The 23,485-nt window shown below is 43.0% G+C and overlaps 1 protein-coding gene across 3 annotated transcripts in view; it reads right to left on the bottom strand.

Annotated features, from left to right (window-relative positions):
• CHD6 (chromodomain helicase DNA binding protein 6) overlaps nt 1–23,485 on the bottom strand; it is a 2,211,516-nt gene that overhangs the window by 607,277 nt on the left and 1,580,754 nt on the right. For all 3 annotated transcript variants that reach the window (XM_044090190.1, XM_044090189.1, XM_044090188.1), the window contains one exon: nt 16,114–16,333. In XM_044090190.1, the coding sequence (XP_043946125.1) occupies nt 16,114–16,333 (220 nt within the window). The remainder of the gene's footprint in view (nt 1–16,113; nt 16,334–23,485) is intronic.

Raw genomic sequence — 23,485 nt, forward strand, 5'->3', positions numbered from 1 at the left:
GTATTCATATAAATATGAATGCTCCAGGTATTCATATAAATATGAATGCTCCAGGTATTCATATAAATAGGAATGCTCCAGGTATTCATATAAATAGGAATGCTCCAGGTATTCATACAAATGTGAATGCTCCAGGTATTCATATAAATGTGAATGCTCCAGGTATTCATATAAATGTGAATGCTCCAGGTATTCATATAAATATGAATGCTCCAGGTATTCATATAAATATCAAAGCCCAGGTATTCATATAAATATCAATGCTCCAGGCATTCATATAAATATCAGTACTCCAGGTATTCATATAAATATGAGTGCTGCAGGTATTCATATAAATATCAGTGCTGCAGGTATTCATATAAATATGAATGTTCCAGGTATTCATATAAATATCAGTGCTCCAGGAATTCATATAAATATGAATGCTCCAGGTATTCATATAAATATCAAGGCTCCAGGCATTCATATAAATGTAAATATCAGTGCTCCAGGTATTCATATAAATATGAGTGCTGCAGATATTCATATAAATCTCAGTGCTGCAGGTATTCATATAAATATGAATGCTCCAGGTATTCATATAAATATCAGTGCTCCAGGAATTCATATAAATATGAATGCTCCAAGCATTCATATAAATATCAAGGCTCCAGGCATTCATATAAATATCAATGCCCAGGTATTCTTATAAATATCAATACTCCAGGAATACATATAAACATCAATGCCCAGGCATTCATATAAACATCAGTGCTCCAGGTATTCATATAAATATCAGTGCTCCAGGCATTCATATAAATATGAATGCTGCAGGCATTCATATAAACAGGAATGCTCCAGGTATTCATATAAATAGGAATGCTCCAGGTATTCATATAAATAGGAATGCTCCAGGTATTCATATAAATAGGAATGCTCCAGGTATTCATATAAATAGGAATGCTCCAGGTATTCATATAAATATGAATTTCACACTGAACTGATCGAAGGAAGGACACTGAGGAAACTCGGAGCTATAATATATAACATTAAGTATCCTGTTTTGTTGTTTATTTTGTTCTTTATTTCTTTGTTATTTATAGCACTTTGTGTACTGTGTATTTTTCTAGCTAGTTTCACTGTGTGTGAGGTATTAACTGGAAATTGTCCACTTTTATTAAGCATCTGTTGTGTTGTTTGTTTCTGATAACTTGTGGCAGTTAAACTTTTTTTTCTAGAGGCTCCTTTAGCTGTTTAAAACTTTAATTTAAATTCTCACTGCTGCTTTTCAGCTATGAGAAACATTTCTGCAGTTTGTTTCCCACCCTCCCTTCCTGTTGGTATAGTGTTTTTATAGTTGGTGGCTTTGCAGTTGCCCGCCCCTAGTGTAAATTTGATCTGGGACCCTCCTCCCAGTCTAGTGTCATTACCTCATTCTACCCAGTACAGGGAGAATATTTGAGAAGGCCAATCAGCTTAGTTTCTGCTACTCCTTTCTCCCTTTCCACAAAAAAAAAAAAAAAAAAAAAAAAAAATTTTTGTCTGCTTTTACTGTATTTGTGTTTCTTCCTACTTTATTTTGCTTTTGCGTCATCTTAAAAGTACTCAATTGTATTTATTACTGCTTGGTGTAACTCATTCTAAGCCTTTTAGTTTAAGCACTTGGGCTTCAGACCAATTGTTTTACATTAAGGTTTGTGGTCTGCACTGTAGTGGCAGAACAGGTAGCTTACATCCTTCTAAGTTGGGAACTGCTGATTGAGGGCTCAGTGTCTGTTATTCTAAAAGTGTATTAATTCTGGATTAAGCACTTGGGCTTCAGGCCAGTTATTTTACATTAAGAGGGTTCGTGGTCTGCACTCTTGTGGGAGGAGAGATAGTAGGTTTACCCCAGGTATCACTTCTGTGTCACTGTTAGACAGAGGCACAGTATACTAACCACGAAAAAGGGCATAGCAAAATTTATTTAAAATGGGTGGCGAAAGCCAAACACACTCTGGCTAGGCTTATAAATGCCCTAGGGCAGATAGCCTAGTATGAACCTATGAGAGGCTGGACTCTGCCCTTCTGAGCTGGGAATTTCTGGTTAAAGGCTCATAGTGCCTGCATATTTGAACTGCTTCTTACTGAAATTGGTATACCTTGTTTGCTGTAGCAAAGACTAGATCCAGGCCTGCTGAATCTAGCTTTGTTTGTATAACTTGAGCACTAATCCAGGCATTCTTTAAAGTATTCAATTGTATTTATTACTGCTTGGTAGTAACTTGATTAAAGTGTAGCTATCATTCTAAGTATTTTGGATTAAGCACTTGGGCTTCAGACCAGTTGTTTTACATTAGGAAGGTTTGTGGCCTGCACTGTGGTGGCAGGACAGGTAGCTACATCCTTCTAAGTTGGGAACTGCTGATTGAGGGCTCAGTGTCTGTTATTCTAAAAGTGTATTAGTTCTGGTTTAAGCACTTGGGCTTGAGGCTACTTATTTTACATTAAGAAGGTTCGTGGTCTGCACTCTTGTGGGAGGAGAGGCTGGACTCTGCCCTTCTGAGCTGGGAATTTCTGGTTAAAGGCTTACAGTGCCTGCATATCTGAACTGTTTCTTACTGAAATTGGTACACCTTGTTTGCTGTAGCATAGACTAGATTCAGGCCTGCTGAATCTAGCTTCGTTTGTATGCTTGTTGTTTGTTTGCTTGTTATTTCCCTGAAACACTAATTCCACCTAAAACGCGGCTTTTCAGCGCTTCTGTGGATCCCTAGTGATATCTGCATTGCTTACTGTACTTATTTCCTTGTTTCACTTGAAAGAAAGTTAATGTTTGTCGTTTTTGCATTAAGTTACCTGTAACACATTGCATTTAAGTTACCTGGCACTTGCTCACTAAAGCAATTATATAAGTCAGCACTAAAAAATTAAAAGCACTACACCCTCACAAACTCCCCTTGAGTACCATGTTCCCCACTGGCCCTTTTTTTCAATTATAAAGGAATTCCCAATACTATTCTAGCATGTCCAAAGGTCAGTTGTCAATCTCCTCTCCGGTCCAGCTGGTGAATCTGGGAATCTTGAGGCAATGTTACAAATGCCTCATGTACACAGACAACCCTCTCCTCCTCCCAACAAATTCCAACACATGTGAGAGATGCAACCATATAGCCAAACTGGAGGCTAAGCTCTCTCAACTCAGTACTGGTGTAACCAAGTCAGGAGGAGGAGAAGGAAACCACACTCACTACAATTCCAGTCTCACATAGACCTACCACGACAGCAAACCAAACACATAAACACACAACAACATACTCGGAGGCTCTAATTAAAAATCTGCCTAAGCAGCAGAGACCTCCAAAGCAGACACCCAAGCAACCGCTACCCCAAAACAAAACACGTGCAACACATAGCTCACAAAGCCAGTGTGCCGAACAGTCACAGCCCTTAAGGCTAAACAACACACCTGATACACTTGTAATAGGTGACTCTATCGTCAGGCACACTGACGTCCCACTCACCAGGCTGAACAAGGAGAAGGTCACGGTGAGCTGCCTGTCGGCTAAGATCCGCCACATAACACAAGCACTCAGGTCACTCCAAGGCAAGTACAAATATGACTCGGTCATTGTCCATGCTGGTGTGAATGACCTGAGGCACCTCCCTGGACTACATGAAAAGAGACATAGAGGAGCTCTCTGAGCATGTAGCCCAGGCCGGTATGACCCTGACCTTGAGTAGCATCTTACCCTCACCAAGAATGATGCCACAATATGAAGACAAGATGATCAATTTCAACAATTGGCTTAAGTATTGGTGTCATTCAAAGGGGATCCAATGCCTGTCAGCCTGGGATGACATGCTCGACAAGCCACGATGCTACGCTAGGGACGGCTTGCACCTGTCACCCCTGGGCTTTCGGATAGTGGCAAAGGCTCTTGCTACCCCCATAGTGCCTTTTTTAGGCAAGGCTCAAAAGACAAACCCACCTCCATAGGTATCACAAGGGATAAGAAAAGTACAGTTTTGTACCTACCATAAATGTAGATGTTCGAGTGCTAATACAGCTGCAGTCATAACAGATGGGTTCTCCTGCCATCAGGCGGGTCCTCGGTCGGCCGAATTCCAAAGTCTAGGTCCGGCGTCAGTTGTCGTCGCTTCTTCCCTGACGTCAGTGCGACAGGGGTATAAAGGAACCAGCCGACGCCATTTTCTTCAGTTTTTCTTGCCCCAGATGTCAGGTGCCCCCAGAAGGAAGGTAATACATAAATTTGTGTAATCATGCAGTGCAATATAATCAAAATACAGTAGTTGCAAGCAAATACATCATAAATGAATACCCCAATCAGGTTGTATGAGGATGAGTTAGCCTATAGGCCTGTCCCAAGAGGGGAAGGAGGGAGGGAAACCTGGACTGCAGCTGTATTAGCACTCGAACATCTACATTTATGGTAGGTACAAAACTGTACTATGTTCATCGTGCATACAGCTGCAGTCATAACAGATGGGTAGAATACCAAAGCTAAGAAAGGGGTGGTAGGCACTTAGGTGGAATTAGGAGGAGCCAAAATGCCCTGCAAGACTGCAGTGGCAAAGCCTGCTCTGGATTATGAGTATAATGGTAAGTTGTAGTGCTTGGAAAAGGTATGCACAGAACTCCAAGTGGCTGCTTCCAAAATATCCTTGGTAGGAACTCCTCTGAGGAATGCTGCAGAGGTGGCTGTGGCCCTGGTGGAATGAGTCCTAATGGCAGTAGGAACAGTTTTGCCATGAAAGGAATAGCAAAAGCGTATGCAGTGGGCTATCCATTTTGAGATTGTCTGTTTGGAAATTGGCTTCCCTTGAGCTCCTACCGCATAGGCCACAAAGAGCTGTTCTGATTTTCTGAAAGGCTTTGTTCTGTCCAAATAATAACGCAGTTGTCTGTGGATGTCCAAGGAATGTAGTAATCTCTCCCCTTTATTTTGAGGATTAGGATAAAAAGTAGGCAAATGTATGGCCTGATTTAAAGCTACCCTGGATACCACTTTAGGCATAAAGGATGGGTTGGTTCGTAAGGAAACTCTGTCCTGATGGAAGATGATAAAAGGTTGGACGGCCATGAGAGCCTGTAGTTCTGAAACTCTACGAGCTGAGGTGATAGCCAGAAGGAAAGCTGTTTTCCAGGACAAATATTGCAAATCTGCTGAGGCAGCTGGCTCAAAGGGAGGCAAGGTCATTTTTTCCAGCATGAAATTAAGATCCCAAGCAGGTATTGGTTGTTTTCTTGGAGGCCTTAAATTCTTAGCCCCTCTGAGGAACTGCCTTAGGAAAGGGTGAGAGAATAAAGGTGGATCAGTGTTGTATTCTGCAGAAATGGCTGATGCATGGATTTTGATGGAGGAGAAAGAAAGTCCACTGCTTAGCAGTTCAGCCAAATATTGTAGTATTTGGGGTAAATTCAGTTTTCCAGGATCCTGGCTCTTTTTCTCATTCCAGACACAATAACGTTTCCATTTTGCGGAATAAGCTTTTCTAGTTGATGGCTTTCTGGCCTCCAAAATGACATCCTGCACCTCCTTGGAGAGTAGGGCTTTTTGTGATGCTAAGGAATCTTCCATGCAGCTAGATTGAGTGTTTTTAGCTGGCTGTGAAGAGTTTTGAAACTGTGCTGAGTCAGAAGAAGAGGCATTAGAGGCAGGGTCCATGGTGGGGAATGCGTCAGGCTCCTCAGGAGTGGGTACCAGTGTTGCCTTGGCCAGTCCGGAGCAATAAGGATCATCTTTGGTCTGTCTGCTTAGGTCTTTAATAGAACTTTGGGCAGCAGAGGAAGAGGAGGGAAGGCATAAACTGTCATTGATGTCCAACTGAAGGAAAGAGCGTCCACTCTCCAGGCCTTTGGATGGAAGATCCTTGAACAGAATTTTGACAATTGATGATTCTTGTGGGAGGCAAAGAGATCTATGTCTGGCCTTCCCATTTTTTGTATTATTTCTGTAAAACCTCTTGGATGCAATTTCCATTCATGTGGATCTGTCATATTCCTGCTTAGGTTGTCTGCCAGCGTGTTTTCCTTGCCTGGCAAGTACTGTGCTTGTAGTTCCTTCTGTAAGTCCATGGCCATGTTCCAAAGTGACATGGCCAGTCTGCATAGGGGATAAAAATGTGTTCCTCCCTCTTTGTTTATGTACCACATAACTGTGGTGTTGTCCGTTCTTATCAATAGTTGACCTGGTTGTAGAAGGTCCTTGAAAGCTATAATAGCATTTATTACTGCTATCATTTCTTTTTGATTGATGTGAAGGTGCTTTTCTTTTTGGGACCATTTGCCCTGAATGCACCGGTCTGTCATGTGCGCCCCCCAGGCGTAGTCCGAGGTGTCTGTTGTGATGACTTGATTTGCTTGAGGCTTGCTGAATGGAAGACCTGTGTTTGTTTGACATGCTTGAGCCCACCACAGAAATTCCTTTTTCAGACATGGAATTAGTGGTATTATTGTTTCCAAACTGTGACTGTGTTGAGACCATATGTTTTTCAGGTACCATTGTAGTTTTTTCATATGCAGCTTTGCACATGGGATTAGTAAGATGCAAGATGCCATGAATCCCAGAGCCTGCAGGATTTTCCTTGCAGTCAGCCTGGTGCAATTTGCCAGTGTTCTGAAGTATTGGATTAGTTGCCCCTGCTTCTCTGGCGTGAGGTAGGCCATCTGGGTGTTTGTGTCCAAATTGGCACCCAGGAAAATTATCTTCCGAGAGGGTATTAGCCTTGATTTCTCTTTGTTGACTGTGTATCCCAGAGAGTTTAATAACATTATTACATAAGCCAGATGTTTCAGAAGAATGTGCTTGCTGTCCTCTTGGATCAGGCAGTCGTCCAAATAAGGGTATATTTGTATCCCTTGAAGTCTGCAGTAAGCAATTACTGATGCCAGGCATTTCGTGAATACTCTGGGCGCAGTAGATAAGCCAAAGGGCAATGCAGAGAATTGATAATGGGTTGAACCTGCAAGAAATCTGAGGTATCTTCTGCAATTTTGTCTGATTGGGACATGCAGGTATGCCTCCTTGAGGTCCAATGTTACCAGCCAAGACTCCTTGCCCAGCATGGGAAGAAGTTGCTGTAGAGTGAGCATCTTGAATTTTGGTACGAGTAGAAATGTGTTTAGGATGGATAGATCCAAAATAGGTCTCCAATCTTTTCCCTTCCTTGGCACCAGAAATAGCCTGGAATAAAAACCTTGACCTTGTTCGTGTGTAGGTACCTCTTGAATAGCTTTCATGTTTATGAGATCTGAAATTTGCCTTTGTGCCTCTGCCCTTTGATTGTGTGGCAGGTTTGGCATGCCTCTCATTTTTGGAAAGGTATCAAAATGGAATTTGTAGCTCTGTTTATAATGTCCAGGATCCATTTGTCCTTTGTGACAACATGCCAATTTTTTGAAAATAGTGCCAGCTTTCCTCCTAAGGGGGCTGCCATTTGAAACCTGGTTGGCATGCAAAGGGGAAAGTCATTGGGTTTGCTTTCTGAAGGATTGCGAGTAGTCCTCACCACCTCTTTGTGTAGGAGCTTGCCATTGTCTGCCTCTATATGATCCTTGTGACTGTCCTCTAACCCTCGGGCGCCTGTATCTGCCTCTTTGGGATCTGTCTGTGGCAGGAAAGGACCAGTTTTTGGAAGGCCAATTTCTACTAAAACGTGGGGGTTGAACCTGCAGAAATTCTTTCACAGTTTTCATCGATTTAGCCTTTTCCTCCATTTTCCGTAATACTTCCTCAGCATTAGCCCCAAATAGTACATCCTTTTGAAGAGGGGCGTCTAGTAATTTAGCTTTGACATGATCAGGCAAGGCTTGTTCCTTGAGCCAGGCATGCCTATGTATGACTGAGCCTGTAACAGCAGCTCTACATGAGGCCTCTAGAGCATCAAAACCACATTGTAAGGTATGTTTACCCACTTGTTCTGCACTATGCATCAAATCCTGCAACTCCTTCAATTCTGGTTGTTCAGGTTGTGACATTTTACTTTTCAATTGTGATAACAAAAACTGTTGGTATTTTAGCATATGAAACTGACAGTTTAAGGCCCTCATGGATAAGGTAGTCGAGGTATATACCTTTTTCCCCACCTTTCTAAGGATCTGGAATCTCTCTCGGAAGGCAGTGGATTTTTGGCAATGGAGGCCTTAACTCCCTTGGGCCCCTGTGAGATGGTTTCTAGGTCAGCAGCATGGCTTTTGTATAGAAATTGGTGTGAGTCAGGAACCCTGTAGTACCTGTCAGGCTTAACTGGAGCTGGAGGTAGAGAGTCTGGGTTAAGGCAGGCCTCCGAGTAAACATCATCTAGGATGTCCAAGACAGGAGGTATAGCCAGAGGCCTGTGCTGGGGTAACAAAAGTAAATCCCTGAGCCTTTTCTTGGAATCTGAATAATCCTGGCCTTCCCAGTGGAAGTGTTCCCTTAAGGTATGCAAGGTTTCCCCAAATGAGTAATCCTCAGGGGGGGATACAGAAGGAATAGACTCCTCCGCATCAGAGTCTTCAAAAGGGGAGTAAGACTGTTCCTGATCATCAGAGAGTTCTGAAATAATGGAGTCCTGATCAGAGGAGGGGGAATCTTCCTCCACTCTGGGCCTTTTGTCCGGAGGGGGCTGAGAGCCTCTGATTAGAGTAATTAAATCCTCAGCCATTTTAAGCACCTGTTTCTTAGGCATGGGGCATGGAGATGGGCCCTGTGTAGCTGGTCTCTTAGAGTGCATGGTTGCTTTAGACTTGGTGAAAGCCTTGATGGAGAAAGAAGAGGAAGGTCTGAAGACACCTTGAGTGGAGGTGGACCTGTCCACATTCTGTGTTTCAACGCCAAGAGTGGCTTTGGTATCTGTAGTCGGGGTGTGGGCCGAGGAGCCTGCGACCTCGGGTACAGGAGACACTGCCAAAGATGTGTCGTCGGTAATCAGGGGCTGCGTAGGCGCCTCGCTGAGAACTGGACCACGTGTAGTCGGCTTTGGCGTGGTGTCGGTAGAGGCCGCGGACCTCGAGTGTCGGTCCTTGTCTTTGCGTTTTTTAGACAAAACTGGAGTCGGAGTATCCGACAACATAGTATAGTTAAATGCTTTCCCAAAAAAATGCTGGGCGAACTCCGCCCGACGCTTAATAGTGCGTTTGTTGAATGTAGCACAAAAGCGACAGACCGAGACGTCATGGTCTGGGCCTAAACAAGGAATACAGAGGGAATGGAAATCCTTATGCGGTATTTGCTTCCCACAAGAAATACAATTATTAACTTTGTCTGACATCGGTCTGAGGCAAGGAAAGTTTCAACGGGTACTTAGCTTTTAAGAAGACTTCAGTTTCCAAATTTTCGTAATATCAGGAGCTGGCCGACCGGCACTTGCGAACTGCTTCTGCTTCGGGCACCGTGCGGCAAGAAAGACTGAAGAAAATGGCGTCGGCTGGTTCCTTTATACCCCTGTCGCACTGACGTCAGGGAAGAAGCGACGACAAACGACGCCGGACCTAGACTTTGGAATTCGGCCGACCGAGGACCCGCCTGACGGCAGGAGAACCCATCTGTTATGACTGCAGCTGTATGCACGATGAACATCTAAGAGTAATGCTACTCAACGCCAGAAGTCTAAACCTCATGATGCACGCACTCGAAACTCTCCTTAGCATGGAGAACATAGATATCTGTGCAGTAACAGAAACCTGGTTCAAGGCTCCCGAGAGCACCCCAGCACTACCAGGTTATACCTCATACCATGCTTTTCGGCCCCAAAACTTAGACCGAATCACAAAAGGAGGGGGGGTATCAATATTAGTCAAAGATACCCACACGTCCAGGTTGGTGGCACAGCACGAAGCATCAGAGACTATCCATGTGCAACTAACAGTGGGTAAAACTGCCTTCCAGTTTATAGCCTGCTACAGACCTCCCTCCCAAACCCAGGAACCCCACTCGGCCTTCCTGAGAACACTGGAAAATATTAAGGTCTCTCCAAACACCATTATATTGGGCGATTTCAACTACCCAAACATAGACTGGGAGCATTACTCTAGCTCCAACACCCTAGCCCAAAGGTTCCTAGAATTTATAAACTCAAATGTTATGGAACAACTTGTTACCACTCCCACAAGAGGGGAAAACATACTGGACCTGATCATCACCAACATGGGGACTCTATGCTCCAGACCAGAAGTGTATCCCTCACTGGTAAGATCAGACCATAAACTAATCTCACTGGATATTCACATCCCAACCCCACCCCCTGCCCAGAAAACCACAGTGAAAAACTTCTCTAAAGCAAATTTCACACTCCTCAAAACCGAGGTGGAATCCTTCAAAGCCCCCGGGCCTGTGGAAAATACGGCCCAGACCACAGAATCCTTTATAAATGCATTCTATGAACACCTTCAGGAATGCATGGATCATACAATCCCAAATAAAACCAAGACCCAATCCTCCAAAGGCAGACGTCCTGTCTGGTGGACCCCAGCCATAAATAAACTATACAATAGAAGGAGAAAGCTACTACATGATAGAGCAAAATCCCAAAAAGGGAAGGCATCTCTGATCAGTATTAGCAAAAAACTACGGGCACTCATAAAATCGTCTAAGGTCAGCTTCGAGAGAAAAATTGCACAGGACACTAAGGATAATCACAATGCTTTCTTTAGTTATGTTAGGAACCTGGGTGGGAATTCCCAGATATGCTCAGAATTAGTCCAAAATGACAAAAAAATACACCGAACCCACAGACATTGCCAACATCCTAGCTAACAGGTTCAGCGCAAACTCCCCCCCCCACCAAAACGCCAAATATCTATCCCAGCAGAGTGCTGCCCCCCTGACATCTCAGATGCTCTGGTAAGAGCCGCCCTCTCCAAAGCAAAAAACACAGCATCAACTGGACCAGACGGTGTCCCGGGCTGCGTCCCACATAAACTCCAAGAAGAGCTAAACCCAAACCTAAAACTACTGTTCAATCTCAGCCTTACTACAGGATATGTACCCAAAGAGTGGCGTACAGCAACAGTGGTCCCTCTCCACAAAGGTGGTGCCTCAACGGATACTGGAAACTATAGTCCCATAAGCCTGACTAGCTTGGTCTGCAAAGCTATGCAAAGGATCATCATGGACCTCATAAATAAAGATATTGGGGACCTACAGACATTGGATCCTACCCAGTTCGGCTTTGTTAAGGGCAGATCCTGCCTCTTAAACCTAGTCGATTTCTTTGAAACAGTCACCAAGGCCATTGACGAGGGGAAGGTGGTCCACACAGCCTACCTGGACCTCGCAAAAGCCTTCGATACAATACCCCACTCGGGCATTATAGATAAGCTCACCAGCTTAAATATAAACCCCTATGTCACTAGATGGGTTGCAAACTGGCTCAAGGACAGAACCCACATGGTTAGAATTGCTGGAGCCATGTCAGACTCCAAACCAGTTACAAGTGGCGTCCCACAAGGCTCAGTCCTGGGACCTCTCTTGTTCGGTATATATTTCTCGGAGGTACAGGCCAACACGGAAGGACTGTGGCTGACCAAGTTCGCAGATGACTGCAAACTGGGTGCCATAATAGACTCTCCAGCCGACACAAGCATCCTCCAAAAGGGCCTCATAGAAACAGACAACTGGTGCCAGAGCCATGGCCTCAAGCTAAACACCAAAAGTGTATAGTCATCCCTTTGGCAAAAACAAAGTGCCCACAAATTACCACACAGGTGGTAATCCATTAAGTACAGAAGAAGTAATTAGGGACCTGGGGACCCAAGTTGATAGCAATCTCTCATTTGACGACCACGTGGCCAAAGTGGTTAAAAAAACATTTTATATAGCCCACCTAATCATGAAGGGATTCACATCTAGATCAGGGGAGGTCATCGTGCCTCTTTACTCATCCCTCATCAGGCCCATAATTGAGTACAATGCCCCTTTTGGGATGTACCTTACAGACACCTGCAGCAACTGGAAGACCCCAAAAGTACCTCACCAAGAGGATCAAAGTGCTCAAACAGATGCCATATGCTGCCCGGTTAAAGAATCTCCAGCTCTACTCAGTGGCATACTGCCTGCTCAGAGGCGATTTGTGCCTGACGTATAAAGCCATGTCCAACCCGGAATTAATGGACATGCTGCACCTCAGAAAATCCAAATACACTTGAACCTCAGCATTGAAATAAATAGGACATGCTGGAGGGACAGATTCATAACCCAGAGGCTCCCTTCACTCTGGAATAAAATCCCAGTCCAGGTTAGGCACAGTCCCTCATTGACTCTCTTCAAGAGGAATCTTGATGAGTGGATGGGAGATCGTAGGTTTACCCCGGGTATCACTTCTGTGTCACTGTTAGACAGAGGCACAGTATGCTACCCTCAAAAAAGGGCATAGCAAAATTAATTTAAAATGGGTGGCGAAAGCCAAACGCACTCTGGCTAGGCTTATAAATGCCCTAGGGCAGATAGCCTAGTATGAACCTATGAATGCTCCAGGTATATATACATACATATATATATATATATATATATATATATATATATATATATATATATCAGTGCTAACTGCGGTGGTGCTGCGGTAGCGTTGTCGCCTCACAGTAAGACGTTCTCCTGTTCGATTCTCAGCTAGAGCGTCTTCTGTGTGGAGACATGCGTGAGTGGGCGTACCTTTGTTGAAGGTTGTGCGTCAGGGCTGGCAACTCGGCATGTAAAAATCTACTGCCAATCATTAGCGGACCAGAGTTCCGCTGTGGCGACCTCTAACCGGGAAAAGTCGAAAGACACAACAACATATATATCAGTGCTCCAGGTATTCATTATAAATATGAATGCAATACACACATCTTCATTATATAGACAAACACCCACTTACCAATATAGAAATATACAACATTAAATTAATTAACTGGATTTATGTGAAGTTAAAAGTGCCTATAATGGATGAGTGTTACCCACTTTGGCATGTAATAAATTTGGTGTCAAGGACAAAATATCAGCTTAAGGATGACACTAAGGAAACCCCCTCCTCTGTGCCGGAATGTGAACTGCACCCATTTTTGATAAGAATGCAAGGGATTTAGACAGCAAACAAAGAAAAATGGGATCTGCCTGAAGAGCAGCTTAAATGAATGAAAGTAAACTCAGAACTGAGCCAATGTGGGAAGCTCCCCAAGAACAGACAGCTATTTCAGACTGGCATGCTGACTGAGAGGAGAATCCTGCAATTTTCTTAAAGGGTAATGCCGTCAGAATACCCTGAGCAACAGTGAAATGCAGTAAGTTACAGTGCATCTGCTATGGCACTAATAAATGCAGTGGTTGGCAGCATCAATAAGCTGGCAGGTTGACTCATCAGTCCAAATGCCAAAAGCATAGAATGATCTGAAGTAGAACGAGAGACAAAGAAAGGAGAAACATAGTTTGAATTAGCAACCTGGCATGAAACAAGCGAAGCAGAAAACAAGGGATTAGGGCAGGTAATTGAGACAAATGACTAGTAAGAAAAAGGAAAGGGAAGATGGCATCATAAATTCCACAGCTACTGCAGCTTGGAACACAAGTCATGGGGTGGGGGAGTAAACAGCATATTAAGAGGGAACAGTTTGTAATCTCTCTCGCATGATGATTTTAGCTGGGAAATGCCCTCTTTGCCCATTACTCAGGACCAGAGTGAGGTGCTTTCTCCTATGTGAAAGCAAATTAATAAGTACATTGATGTAAACCGCCGTACTGCTCCAATTAACTTTGGATTACTGCTGCATTTTGACATTGGAAGTAGAAACAACAACTTTAACTTTAAAACCTCACTCATAGTGGAACATGATATTTGGGTCACACACACAATGGTACAAAAAGATATACAGTGTCAGGACAGAGAGAATTGAAATTCTTTTCTCAATAAAGCAAACTGGAGAAGAGATAAGCATCGGGTTTGGTAAGATCGCAGTGATGCCTCAATTTGACTGCAGTATTTTTTTTGCATTTACCCATGGGGTGGGTGATGAGTTCATTAGTTATCTGGATGCTGAAATAAAAAAAAGATTTAGACAATAAAAGGCTTTCCACCATCTTTAAGAACCTGACCCACTCTGATTCGTTTGTTCTTTACACTAGTTGCCATCCTGGGTATCAAAAGAAGGCAATTGTTAAGGGTTCACTTGTTCAGTTGGTTAGAATGTTTTTTTGAACTTGATACGCTTCTTTTTGAACATAACAAGTTAGTTGAAATGTTGCAAAAATTGACTCATACAGACCAGTATAGTTTTTGTAGATGCAAAACAAACATTTAATAACAATAATAGAACAATGACGATCTATTACGAAGCAGCATGTAAAGGCATTGCTTCTGTTGTTGGCGGCCCATCATGCAAAGAAAGCAAACAGTAGACTCAGCTGGAATTTTATTTGAAGGGCAATGCCAGCTGTTGTGTTTCTGACACAATAATATGGTTAATGAGGAGAATATGAAGGACTGGAGACAACAACTAAGGTGGGAGAATTCCTTTCAACCAGCTTTGTTTGAACAGAGGAAACCAGCAGGGGTGTCCTCTTCCCCTTTACTTGTTTTACATTTACAGACACTGGCAAGGAAAATAAGGACCTACAAATTCCAGGATATAAACAGTACGGCAATCAAGAATTGTTAGCTTTATTTGCAGGTGACATTATTTTGTACTTAATAAATCCAGAAAAGCTCATGTTGGTGTTCTGAAACATTTTTAGACAGTTCCAAGTAATTTCAGTATACAAAATTAATGAAAACAAAACAAAGGCTATGGTGGCAAACTATGTACCCATACATGAATTGGTTCAGCAATACCCATAATAACATATTCCATAATAATTATAATAATCACAGAGGAGGTTAGAAAAAAATTGGGAAGGAGGCTGAAAATGTAATTTACAGAGGAACTGTAAGGAACTAATTGCTTAGAAATATTTGCATAGATACTTGCATACCCCAAGCAGACTTTTTCTTCATGTAGCTAGCAAATGCTGGAGATATGAGCATGTTTTTGGGAATGTAACAAGTTGGCAAATATTAAAAATTCATTACAGTGTACTCTGTCAGAAGGGAGCAAATTGCTGTAGCTAAGGAAATGATTCTCTCATACTGGGGAAAAATTACCTGATTTGCCTTGACACAGTAAGCACTTACTAAGTACACTGCTGCTGTCTGCCACGAAAACAAGTATTACAAAATGGAAATCAAAATCTAAACCAGCTGTGAAATACTGAATATTGTAAAGGGGACTAAAAAAACAACAAACAAAAAACAGGAATTAGGATCTTTAGACAAGGGAAGGAGCAAATTATATGGTTTAATGGAAGGCAGGAATTCTGGAATTTATGTAATGTTGGAGTGGAAGCTAATTGTTAAAGAAAGAAATCATACAATGTAAAATGCATGAAAATGAAAAATGTTAACATGATTTGTTTTTCTCCCTATTAATTCATGTGTCTACATCTTATGTGATAATCTAATAAAGGTGTTTTTAAAAAAGCATGTAATCAACAAACAAACAGAACATGAGAAAAATATTAAGCATACTTAAAATACATAATATACATGTAAAGTACACTTATGACATGGTATTTGCTGTACTACTTTGATAAAAGGAACATGGTAGTGGGGTATGGCATTAATCCACTCTGCCAGCAATCCATGTTCAAGTTAACAAGTAAGTCTGGATTGCTAGAACGGTCATCTCACATACAGGGTGAAGTGTGCAGCAGCTTGCTCTCCCCCTTTCGGGAAAGAGGGATGCAAGAAACCAGGCACCATAAGCACACAGTCAAGATCACAAGCCTGGCTGTTGCCAAGCACTAAGGGGAAAAGTTATGTATCTGATCCCTAAGGCATCATATGTACTGAAGTACACTTGATATTCAGTGTGCATGAATGCATGTCACAACACCTAGGATAGAGACTGTGACCAGCTTAGTCACACTGATGACTTCAGGCCAACACTGCTTGGTCTTTAGTATGAAGTTAGGGGGTTCATTTACCATAGGGATTCATGCAGAACAGACTATATGGAGCAAACATGGGTTTCTGGAGAGTAAAAGTTATGATGGGGGAAGTCAGACATTCTGAGGCACTGCTTGGGGTAGGGGGATAATAAAACAAGCAAATAATGCACATTGAAATAAAACACACCAACATTACCTTTTCTGCATCTCCTTAATAAAGGGATCCATATCTGCCACTCTTCTGAACATTTCCTCCTGAGAATACCAGTAGCCAATGTTGCCAGGCACAGAAAACTCTGCTCGTATGAGCTCCTTGCGGTTAAAACGTTGGTAGGCAGTTATCAGACGGCGCAGACGTGCTGTAAGAGCAGATGATACAGGCCAGCAGAGTCTGTCTAGACTGGGGCTATCCTGGGCTTCAAGTACCAGAAACAGCATTAGTTTTACAAACACACGTACAAAGTTACTTATTAATTAATATATATATATATATATATATATATATATATATATATATATATATATATATACACAAAAAAATAATAATAACCATACCAATACAACTTAGAAAGGATCTCATTTATAAATATCACACCTAAAGAATTACAGCTCCTTTGCACTAGAAAAGTCAAATAATATCAGACTTGTGGGGCACTTTATTAGAAGTAACCTATCAAACGTATGAAATAACGTGCACAACATACCAGTCAATTGTCCAGATTTTTGTCTCATATTTTTGGTATGTTCCTCATCAAATTTGTGATTTTCTAGATTTTTGTGGCAAATCACTGAGGAACGAATTCCTTGAATAATGACAGGCATCTGAGTTTCAGACTTCATCCCTTTCAGAAAATGCATGGCAACAAAATATCTTTCATTCTAGCAACTTTCTAAGTTTATAAGAGCAATATTTAAAAGTTGTCCCTATTTTTGGGCCTTTCTCACCCCATTATTGTTGGCATTGTCCAGATTTTTTGTGTTAAGAGGTTGAAACTTATGGTGTGGAATGATGTTGTCTCAAAGGCACCTGATTGTGCTCAGACCATCAGAAATCTAGGTATTGCTGAGAAGGACAGGGTTTGGGCATAGTGAGTCCTGCTCTCTTTCAGTTTTTTTTTTTTGTAACAGAAAGCATCACATTCAGAGGGCCAAGTGGAGGCTAGCTGAAATCTCAGTATCTCAGATGTCTGCACCTGTGTAAATGTGTTTGGTAGAGGGGGTAATAGGAATAGCATGAAGAAAGAAATAGGCACCCCCCATATTAAGGTCAGTGAGAAGGCCAAAAAAAAAAAAAAACTGAACAGATCCACTCCCACCCTTAATTTTTCCACAGGTGACAGAATGAGTATGGATTGCCTTAAGAGGAAACAAAATGGTGGGAAACATGCACAAGATGGATGTAATAACACAATGCTCCAGAGTGCCAAGAAGATTTAGTAAAGACAGGGGTTCTCAAACTATATGACTGAACAAGGTCTAACTGAATTTCCATTGTACACAATAAGGGAGGAAATGTCCATATCTTCAACTTGTTATACCTCAGATGTAACTGTGGGGTGTAACACAGTGCTGGGAGCAACCATACAAAAAGGAACCATGAAAAAAAAGTTTTCAACTAGCCAGTCTTCAAACAGTCAAGCTTCTGAGATGCTAGTCATAGATTAAAGCACTGAAGCTGCACAGTGATTTTGTTCCACTTACTGTTTAATGCTTCTGTTAGCCAGTAGGAAAGCACAATATACTTTCTTCTCCCTTTCTAGAAAAATGTGGGTGTCAAGGCACTGTATCTAACCTCAATAACTTATTAACACCTGAGAAAAGGATTCTCTGTTGGTCTGAAAGCTTAAGCAACTGCAAAATCTAAAGTGTTCAAACAAACTGTAAAACATCATACTTATATTCCAGAGTTTTCTGCATATTTGATGTCTGTAAGCAATCACTAACTTTCAAGACATATACTGAGGCACACAAAGGTTCCCCAACAATGGCTTCTAAGTTAATCTAAAGCCTCATTACACACAGACAATCCAGTACAAAAACAGATTCAGTGAGCAGTACAACACAACACTAGCAGGAAAGTACTCAACAGTCTGAAGACCATTTTTCAACAAGCAGTGCAACTTTAATAGATGAGCCAGTGGCAAGGTGCATACAGTTCATTCACCAAACTGGAGAACAACTGACTGTGGCCTGTCTTCCAGGAGTAAAGGATGTGCGAAGGACAACCGGTTGTGGGGAACTAGGGATAATCTGACCTCAACAGAGTCTATACAGTAATGAACCACCTGGGCTGGTCCATCAAGAGAGAGACAGCTGCACTCTCCATTTTCCCCACTGAGATGAGAAAGGCATATGCACTAACTGGGGTTTTCATCTTCATCCAAGATAGAAAGTACAGTTGTGTACACCTACCATAAATGTAGATGTTCGAGTGTCTTCACTGTTGCAGTCATAACTGTAGGGTGCTCCTGCCGGCAGGCAGCCCGAGGTCAGCCAGAATCCCAAAGTCTGGGTCCGGCGTCGGCTGTTTAAGCTAGTATCCTGACGTCAGTACGCCTTGGTACATAGCCCTCAGCCGACGCCATCTTCTCCAGCCTTTCTTGCCCTAGATGTCAGAAGCCCCCAACAAATCAAAAATGAATCCAACAAGGAAACACAAATACACCACAAATAAGAGAAAAAGAGGGGATAGGAGGGAGGGAAACCCCGACTGCAACAGTGAAGACACTCGAACATCTACATTTATGGTAGGTGTACACAACTGTACTATGTTCTTCGTGTTTCACTGTTGCAGTCATAACTGTAGGGTGGAATCCCAAAGCAGTGTAGAGGGAGGAGGCTTTAGATAGAAGAAGGGAGGCAAGAATACCCTGCAAGACAGCAGAGGCAAAGCCTGCCCTAGAATTAGAAAACAAGGGAGATTGTAGTGCTTGGAAAAAGTATGCACAGAACTCCAAGTGGCAGCTTCCAAGATATCCTTGGTAGGGACTCCTCTGAGGAAAGCTGTAGAAGTAGCAGCTGCTCTAGTAGAATGACTTCTAATGGTCCCTGGAAACTGTTTCCCATGATGAGTGTAACAAAATCTGATTCCATAAGCAATCCATTTGGAAATAGTTTGTTTAGAAATAGGTTTTCCAAGAGAACTGGAGGCAAAGGAAACAAACAATTGGTTAGACTTTCTGAAATCTTTAGTCTTGTCCAAGTAAAATCGTAACTGTCTGTGCACATCCAATGAATGCAAAATCCTTTCCCCTTTATTTTGAGGATTTGGAAAGAAAGTAGGAAGGTGAATTGTCTGATTTAAAGCCACTTTCGAAATCACCTTAGGCATGAAAGTAGGATTGGTCCTCAAGGATACTCTGTCCTGATGGAAAATAAGGTATGGTTCCACAGCCATGAGAGCTTGCAACTCTGAGACCCTTCTGGCAGAGGTCAATGCTAACAAAAGAACAGTCTTCCAGGATAGAAACTTAATATCTGAAGATGCAGCAGGCTCAAAAGGAGGCAAAGTAAGTTTTTCTAAAACATAATTAAGATCCCAGGCAGGGACAGGAGGGGTCCTTGGAGGCCGCAAATTTTAGCCCTCTCAAGAACTGCTTCACCAAAGGATGTGAAAAACAGGAGGATCAGAACTGAAATGTAGAGATAGCAGAAGCATGAATCTTAATGGAAGAAAAGGAAAGTCCTTTAGATAAAAGTTCCGAAAGGTAAAGCAAAATAGAGGAGAGATCAGGAACCTGAGGATCAGAGCCTCGGTCCTGCATCCAAATAGAAAACCTCTTCCATTTAGAGGCATAGGATTTCCTAGTGCTAGGCCGTCTAGCTTCCAAATGAACATCCAAAACTTGTTTGGGAAGACTAGAGGAAATCAAATTCCTATGAAGAGCCAAGCTGCCAGGCAAAGGGTCTTGAGATTGGAATGTAGTAACTGACCCTGATGCTGGGACAGAAGCGAAGGGTACAGTGGGAGAATACAAGGAGGCCCCGAGAACAGGAACTTTAAGGTTGGATACCAAAACTGTCGAGGCCAATTTGGAGCAATCAAGATGAGGAACTTGGGCTTGTCCTGTTTTATCTTCAGTAGTACCCGAGGCAGTAGAGGAAGAGGAGGGAAGGCATATGCTGAAAGGCTTCTCCAGCTGAAGGACAGGGCATCCACTCTCCATGCTGTTTTGTGGAAGGACCTGGTGCAAAAGCGAGGCAGCTGATGATTGAGATGGGATGCAAACAGATCTATCTGGGGACATCCTCAAACTGCAGTAATCCTGTTGAACAAGTTGGTGTCTAGCATCCATTCGTGAGGATCTGAAATGTTTCTGCTCAGGCTGTCTGCTAAGAGATTCTGTTTCCCTGGAATGAATTGAGCCTGGAGATGCAGATTCAACTTTAGAGCTGTGTCCCATAAACCCATAGCTAGTCTGCAAAGAGGGTATGAATGAGAACCCCCCTGCTTGTTGATGTACCACATGACCGTGGTGTTGTCTGTGCGAATTAGCAGAGGCCCTGGTTGTAAAAGGTTTTTGAAGGCTAAAAGGGCATTTTGAACTGCCAACATTTCCTTCAGATTGATGTGCCAGTGAAGATGGTCCTTTGTCCAGGTTCCCTGCTGGCAATTGTCTAGAAAGTGTGCTCCCCAAGCATAATCCGAGGCGTCCGTGGTTAGGATTTGAGTAGGTTGAGGGAGACTAAAAGGTTTTCCTTCGTTTAAAGTGCATGCCCTGGACCACCAGAGGAACTCCTTCTGGAGGCAGAGGATCAGAGGAATCAGAATATCCAGATCGTGGTAATGCTGTGACCATACACTTTTCAGATACCATTGAAGCTTTCTCATGTGAAGCCTTGCGTTTGGAATCAACAGAATGCAGGAAGCCATGTAGCCCAGAGCCTGCAGGAATTTCCTTGCAGTGAGCTGAGATAGAGTTGCCAAGGTGTTGAAAGTAGAAGCCAGCTGAGTTTGTTTTTCTGGAGTGAGGTAGGCCCTTTGTAAGGTTGTATTTAAGAGGGCTCCCAAGAATACCATTTGTTGAGAAGGGATCAAATGTGACTTTTATGTTCACTGAGAATCCCAGTAGTAGGAGAAGACGTTGAACAAAGTCCAGATGTTGAAGCAGAAGATCTTTGCTGTCTGCCTGAATAAGGCAGTCATCCAAATAGGGGTAAATCTGGATCCCCTGAAGTCTGCAGTAAGCCACTACTGGTGCCAGGCACTTGGTGAAGACTCTGGGCAGTAGATAAACCAAAGGGCAGAACAGAGAATTGAAAGTGCCTCAAACCTGCCTTGAACCTGAGGAATTTCCTGCGTTCTTGTCTGATAGGGATATGCAAATAGGCTTCCTTTAAGTCCAATGTCACCATCCAGGCATCCTGAGAGAGCATTGGAATTAGCTGTTGCAGAGTAAGCATCTTGAACTTTGGAATTTCCAAAAAGGTGTTTAACACAGAAAGGTCCAGAATAGGTCTCCATGAGTTTTGTTTTCTGGGAACCAGAAACAGCCTTGAATAAAACCCTTTTCCCATTTCTGAGAGTGGAACAGGCTCTATGGCTCTCATGGCCAGAAGAGCATCCACTTGAGTTAAGGCCTCTGACCATTGAAGTTTTGGCAGATCTGGCCAACCGTGAGTCCTTGGCAAAGTGTGAAAGTGGAACTTGTAACCTTTTAAAATCACGTCCAATACCCATCTGTCCTGGGTAATATGAGTCCAATTTCTGTAAAAAAGAGACAGTTTTCCTCCGAGAGGGGTGTCCAGGTGAAGGGGTCCTGAAGCCCAACCGAGAGAGTCATTGAGTTTGCTTTCTTTGAGATTGGGATCTGTCTTCTCCCCTTCTAGGTGAAGAAGCAGTCCATTGTCTAGATCTGTAAGAGGTCTGGCCTTGACCACAACCTCTGGAGCGTCTATATCTTCCCCTTTGAGGCCTGTCAGAAGTGGGAAAGGACCAATTTTTAGAGGGCCAATTCCTGGAAAATCTAGGAGGCTGAACTTGCAAGAAATCCTTTACAGTCTGCATGGACTTTGCCTTTTCTTCCATCTTTTTAATAACTTCCTCAGCCTTAGAACCAAAAAGAACATCTTGTTGAACAGGGGCATCTAGTAACTTAGCCTTAACCTGTTCAGGTAAACTTTGTTCACGAAGCCAGGCATGTCTCCTAATCACAGTACCAGAGGCAGCAGCCCTGCAAGAAGCATCCAAAGCATCAAAACCACAATGTAAGCTATGCTTGTTAACCTGTTCAGTAGCATGCAAAACATCCTGAAGTTCCTTATCCTCTGCACAAGCAGGAAGGGAAGCAAGCTTTTGCTTTAAAACAGACAAAAGAAATTGCTGATATTTAAACATATGAAACTGGCAATTTAAAGCCCTTACAGACAGGGTAGCAGAAGTATATACCTTTTTCCCCACCTGTCTAAAGCACGAGAATCCTTCTCAGAGGGAATAGGATTTTTAGAAGTAGCAACCTTAGCAGCCTTAGAGCCCTGAGAAATAGTTTCAGGATCCGCAGAAGGGTTTTTAAATAAAAATAAATGAGAGTCAGGAACCCTATAAAATCTATCAGGCTTAGAAGGAGCAGGAGGCATGGAATCAGGATTCAAATTAGCCTCAGTAAAAGCATCATCTACAATGTCCAAGACAGGAGGGATAGCTAAAGGCCTATGCTGAGGAAGAAGAAGAAATTCTCTAAGCCTCTTCTTGGAAGCAGAATATTCCTGTCCTTCCCAATGAAAATGTTCCCTCATCTCATGCAAGGTTTCCCCAAAAGAAAAATCCTCAGGCGGAGAGGCCGAGGGCAAAGAATCCTCAGCATCCGAATCCTCATAAGGGGGAAAGGAATAGTCCTGATCAGAGGAAGAAACAGAAGATACAGAAGCCTGGTCAGAGAAATCCAGAGTAACATACTGTCGAGGCCTTTTCTCAGGAGGGGGGTGAGAACCCCTAATCATTGTAAGCAAATCTTCAGCCATCCTCAATAACTGTTTTTGTGTCTTGGGAGTGGATTCAGAAGCAGCTTGAGCTGGAACTTTAGACTTAGCAGGAGTCTTTGTCTTTGCCTTTGAAATAGTGATGTGAGTAGGCCTGAAAACCCCCTCAGAAGCCGGTACCTGCACAGCGGTTCCGGACCCATCTGAAGGAGCGACGTCCGAAGGTCCTGCAGCAGTTGAAATAGTGGGCCTTGATGGCTCCCCATGGGAGTCCGTATCGGCCATCGGTTCAGAAGTGGCGGACGACAGGGGCTGCAAAAGCGCCTCACTGACGACAGCCGAACCGGACGCTGGCTCCAGCTGCAACGAGTCCTGTTTGGACCTCGGAGGCCTGTCTTTATCTTTGCGCTTCTTTTGAACTCCGGTAGTGTCCGACGACATTCTATAATTGAAGCGGCTGCCAAAATAATTTAAAGCCCAATCGTACCTGCGCTTGATAGTACGAGAGTTGAACCTGGCACAGAACCGACAACAAGAAACGTTGTGGTCAGGGCCTAAGCAAGGTAGACAGTAAGAGTGGAAATCTTTATGAGGTATTTGTTTCCCACACGCTATACAATTATTAACTTGTTCTGACAGCGGAGGAGCAA

This window comes from Protopterus annectens, chromosome 12.part0, assembly GCF_019279795.1.
Source record: "Protopterus annectens isolate FY-2018-M chromosome 12.part0, PAN1.0, whole genome shotgun sequence".
In the NCBI taxonomy this organism is placed as follows: domain Eukaryota; kingdom Metazoa; phylum Chordata; order Ceratodontiformes; family Protopteridae; genus Protopterus; species Protopterus annectens.